Below are 5,134 nucleotides of genomic sequence, written 5' to 3' on the forward strand. Positions count from 1 at the left end.
AAAAAAATATAATTTTATCTTATATATTTATGAATAATTACAATAATATACCTCTATATATTATTTTTTTTCAATTAAATCAATGTTTTTATTAAATAAAAATAATATTTTTTATTATTTCTGGTCGGGTCGGATCGGATTCGGGTTTCATCTCAAAAAACCGGATCGGATTTTGGTCAGGTGGAAGGTATATATTTTTTAGGTCGGTTCGAGTCGGGTGAATGATGTAGAATTTTTGGGTTGAGTCGGGTTGGCCAAAACCCGACCCATGCCCACCCCAGCATAACAAACCAGTCACCTGAAAACCAACAACAACAATCATCTTAATAATGATATATGAGGAGGGACTACTATTGCTAATTATTTGACAATTATATTTTGTGGAAGGTCTATTGGAAAAATATGGTTTTTTTTTTATAGCCACTTATTGTTATTAAGTTGGTGTATACAGAAGCTGTTAACATAGTTGGTTTTATTATTTGTTCTTCAAATTATTAACTTATTAAAATTTATATAAATACTAAAAAAATAATATTCTATAAATTGCTCGTATGATGATAACTTTTTAAGTATAATTAAAAAGTTGTCAAATATTCTAACATTTGTAAATGGAGCAAATTAGGATTGAAGAGTTGTCTTTACCTCTATAATATCCGATCAGGATTAGTCGATCAATAGGTCATGAGTTATACCAAAAAAAAAGCTGTGAAATATTAATTTTAATTGTTTCATTTTATCTTTTAAATATTTTTTTAGAAAGGACACTCTAGCTTTCTATATAAATAAGCTGAGGCAGCCCTCAACACAAGAATATCAGGTATTGCTTAGCATTTTAAAGATAAGAATGGAAGTCCAAGCAAGTGTTTTGGGCAACAGCCTTTGCCTCTCTAAACCTCTCTCTCCTTCAATTCTGTTTCTTCCCCTACGATTACACAAGAGGTGCATTGCTGCTACTGCTCATAACTCGGCAAAAATTGCGCCATTAACGCGTGCAAACGCTAACCATCGAGAAATTGCTCGTCTTTGGGTTAGTTTCCCCCCACCCCAACATATGGGGTGATCGGTTTTTTACTCTCTTCGAGTCGAGTAAGAAAATTTTGAGTTATTCGAGTTTACGAGTCCTATTTTATAACTCGTACTTGATTTGAAATTTTTCGAGTCGAGCCGATTTTTTGAGTTTCTGTTTAAATTTAATTGTAAATATTTATAATATTATAATATTATTTAATTCTAATTTAAGTGACTTTCTATAACCATATATACAATACAAATATATTTCTTCATATTTTTTTCATACATGATATACATATATCATACAAAGTCCAAAAACTCGACTCAAACTTAAAATTGAATCTACTCATTACTAAAAAAATTGAGTTATACGAGTTGCATTTTTCAACTCGATTTGAATTTGAAAATTTTTCGAGTTGAGTCGAGTTTATGAAATTACAACTCAAAGTCAATTTGAGTCAAGTTTTTTCGAACGAATTGAATTAAAAATTTTGATTTTTTGAGTCGACTCGAGTTTTGCTCACCCTACTTTTAATCACACGGTATATGTTGTATGTATTATTGCATGTATTTTAATCACACGGTATATGTTGTATGTATTATTGCATGTATGTAAGCATTTTGGTTTTTAAATTTGGGTAATCATAATAAAATATTTTGATAGTTGGATGACCAACAACTATGTAATTGATTTCCCCCCCCCCTATAAATACCATGAACTAGCCGTCAAACTCAACACAGCAGTACTCAGGTCTTCGCCTACAGAAGATGGGTTGCTCTGCTACTGATCATAACTCAGAGACTAAGGATGGAGAAACCAATCGTCCCTTGGCCAACTTTTCCCCGGACATATGGGGTGATCGTTTCCTCACTCTTTCCTTTCATCCCTCGGTATATATTAAATCTTCATTTCCATATATATGTATATGTTAACTAAACCAAGTTTGATACAATCTCCTCATTTTCCGTATGGTTATATGCAGGAACTTGAATCATGCTCAAGGCAAGTTGAAGTGCTGAAAGAAACGGTGAAGGATATGTTAATAGCTTCTACAGCCGATCCAATACACAATATTTTCTTGATAAATACCCTATGCCGCCTAGGAGTATCGCACCACTTCGAGAGTGAAATACACAAGCAATTAACTCTCCGTTTTGATACGCTGTGCCAACTCACTGACAACAACGATTATGAACTGCACACCATTACCGTCATATTTCAAGTCTTTAGATTCCATGGCTATAATATGTCTTCTGGTAAGAGCAATCTAATATCTAATCTATCCTGCCCTTATATAAAGTAAACTGTGATAATGATAATGCAAAAAATTGGATTTTGAATCAGATGTTTTTAATAAGTTCAAGCACGGGAATGGTGAGTTCAAAGTTAGTGATACGAAAGGGATGATAAGCTTATATGAAGCCACCCAATTCAGAACAAATGGGGAACTTGTTCTTGATGATGCTTTTGCTTTCACAACATCGAAATTGACGTCCATGAAGAGCCAATTATCAAGTCCACACTATGCTGAATACATCGTAAATGCCCTCAACCACCCCTACCACAAAAGCATGCCGAGGCTTGAGGCAAGAAAATACATATGCTTTTACGAAAAGGAAGACGATGCAAGGAACGAAACGCTTCTTAAGTTTGCTAAATATGATTTCAATCGGATCCAAATGATTCTTCAACAGGAACTAAGCAACCTTTGCCGGTAAATAAATTCAATTTTTTTTTTTTTTTGGTAACGAAGATGAGGGTTTTAAATCCAAGAAGTAGTTTCTCATGGGTTGCATGCTGCATGCACGCAGTTGGTGGAAAGAAGAAAACATGGAATCAAGGTTTCCGTGTATAAGACATAGACTCGTGGAGAACTTCTTCGTGGCTGTCGGGTTTTATTTCGAACCACGTTTCGCACGTGCTCGGAGCATAGATGTTAAACTGTTGTCAATCTTAGGGCTCATCGATGACACCTACGATGCCTATGGTACTTATGAAGAACTCCAATGTTTCACCGACGCAATACAAAGGTTTAATTCCCATTTTTCGTATCCAATAATACATCGATCATGAGTTATTGGGTTATGGCTATATCATATTATTAAGTGTTGGTGTGTTCAGATTCGATATTAGCGCCATGGATCAACTTCCAACGGATCACTTGAAGTTAGTTTACGAATGTGTCTTGAAAGTTCTCGATGAAGTAGAGAAGCAGGTGAGAAAAGAAGGGAGATCTTATGCCGTTTCCTACATTAGAAATGAGGTAATTTGAATGCTCCATTATATATATATATGTATGTACGCATGTATTACCTTGACATATGTGTTTAATATCAATAATTCCTCATAAAAATAGACCAAAGAAGTAGCAGTAACCTATCTGACGGAGAGGCGTTGGGCTCACGAACGCTATCTGCCTACAGTTGATGAGTATCTGGAAGCGGCGTTGAAGCCATGTGCAGCGTTCTTATAGTGGCTCAAACAATGGTAGGAATAGAGGAAGTAGATGAAACTGCATTCCAATGGCTCATCAGTACTGATAACAAAATTCATAAAGCCCTCGACAAATTAGGTCGCCTCCACAATGAAATTATGATTACAGAGGTATATATAATTTCAAATCATCTTTTGGTTAGTTATAAAATATTATTATAATATTACAAAGATAAGTAAAGAGTCACTCAAGTTTAACTAGATTGATATTATCATTAACACAATATACAAGAATACTTGGAATTGAGCTTACTTAAACGCAGGACGGTGTCAGAATTTTAGTTCAATGGGTAAAGTATAATTAACAACAGAAAATAGGGATAAAATCAAAATGTAAAGGCCTAAATGAGTAATTATTCCTATAATTTTTAATTGTAAAAGAAAACTGGGGGCGGCAGTGGGCCCCAAGGGCCTACATGGCTCTGTCGCTGCCTAAAAGCTCAATATCCTTAAATTTATGAGTGGGAAAAAATTCTAAATATTGATCCAGAAAATGCATCTTCAGGGAGAAAAAAAGACAAATAAAAGATCAATTAAGTTGTATAAATTAAATTTTATATGATTTCTATATTAACTGATATTTTCAGTGTTTATATTAAAAAATATTTTAGTCGATTCAAAAGTTTTCCTTCAACTTTTATATATATATATATTATAAATTATAAATTATTATATATATATAGGGACGGAGTCATCTTAGGTCTAGGGGCCACTGGTTCACTCTCAAATTTTTTATTATTAGAAAATGTATGGGAAAATATGAAATTAGGGCTTTAAATTTTAGTTTATTTTTATTTTGCCTCCTCATTTTCTATGGTTAATTATACTTTGTCCCCTCATTTTCTATGATTAATTATACTTTGTCCCCTTAAGTTTGAATCCTAACTCGTCCCTATATATATATATAGAGAGAGAGTTTGAGGTTTGTTGTTGAACCCTTGCTTAGCATTAATGCATCGAAATATTTTTCTTACGGAGCAAAGGATGAAGAGAAAAGGGGAGTTGTTTGTGGAACCAATTGTTACGTGAAACAATATGGTGGTACAAGACAGGAAGCCGTGGAAGCTTTCAAGGAAATGATTGAGGCTGCCTGGAAAGACATGAATGAAGCTTGTCTGGACCCAATAATGCCCGTCTCCAATCCAACTGTGATGCGAGTTATTAATTGTGCACGTTTGTTGGAGAATGTTTACGAGGATAACAATGGATTTTCAATGCCCGAATTATCCTTGAAACATCACATCGCCAACTTGCTACTTCATCCCTTACCCCTTTAAGAAATTCCATAAATTGTGAATGCTTTAGTTTCAGGGATTGTTGTGTTTGTTTCATCCGTGATGGAAAAAAATAATAATTTGCTGTATTTCTCTTGCCAATTATTTTGGTCTGAGACTATATATATATATATATTATACGAATCTCCATAATGAATCTTTTGGTCTCGGGTTGCAAGCTTTCATCTTCGTGGGCTCGGTTGGCTTTCATTAATTACTTTGAATTATTCTGTTTGGTTCGTGAGAAAATTGATGCAAATGGACTGGGTTTTGGAGTTTCTGCATATTCGAGCATTAAAGAGTTTTGTAGCCATAATAGTGAGATTACAAGCAGAATGATAAGCAAGTTTGAAGC

The 5,134-nt window shown here is 34.1% G+C and overlaps 1 protein-coding gene across 1 annotated transcript; it reads left to right on the top strand.

Annotated features, from left to right (window-relative positions):
• Nucleotides 1-1,779: 1,779 nt before the first annotated feature.
• On the top strand, nucleotides 1,780-4,782 carry LOC120183340 (probable terpene synthase 6). Its single transcript, XM_039188059.1, has 6 exons — nucleotides 1,780-1,902; nucleotides 1,995-2,268; nucleotides 2,357-2,726; nucleotides 2,824-3,042; nucleotides 3,134-3,275; nucleotides 4,414-4,782. Exons 1-6 carry the CDS (start codon nucleotides 1,780-1,782, stop codon nucleotides 4,780-4,782), a joined length of 1,497 nt encoding a protein of 498 aa, XP_039043990.1.
• The last annotated feature ends 352 nt before the right edge of the window (nucleotides 4,783-5,134 follow it).

This window comes from Hibiscus syriacus, unplaced genomic scaffold, assembly GCF_006381635.1.
Source record: "Hibiscus syriacus cultivar Baekdansim isolate YM2019G1 unplaced genomic scaffold, ASM638163v2 tig00112758_pilon, whole genome shotgun sequence".
Lineage (NCBI taxonomy): Eukaryota > Viridiplantae > Streptophyta > Magnoliopsida > Malvales > Malvaceae > Hibiscus > Hibiscus syriacus.

Coding starts and splice junctions, on each gene's coding strand:
- LOC120183340 (XM_039188059.1), top strand. CDS start 1,780: ATGGGTTGCTCTGCTACTGATCATAACTCAGAGACTAAGGATGGAGAA. Junction 1,903..1,994: donor CTCTTTCCTTTCATCCCTCG/GTATATATTAAA, acceptor GGTTATATGCAG/GAACTTGAATCATGCTCAAG. Junction 2,269..2,356: donor TGGCTATAATATGTCTTCTG/GTAAGAGCAATC, acceptor ATTTTGAATCAG/ATGTTTTTAATAAGTTCAAG.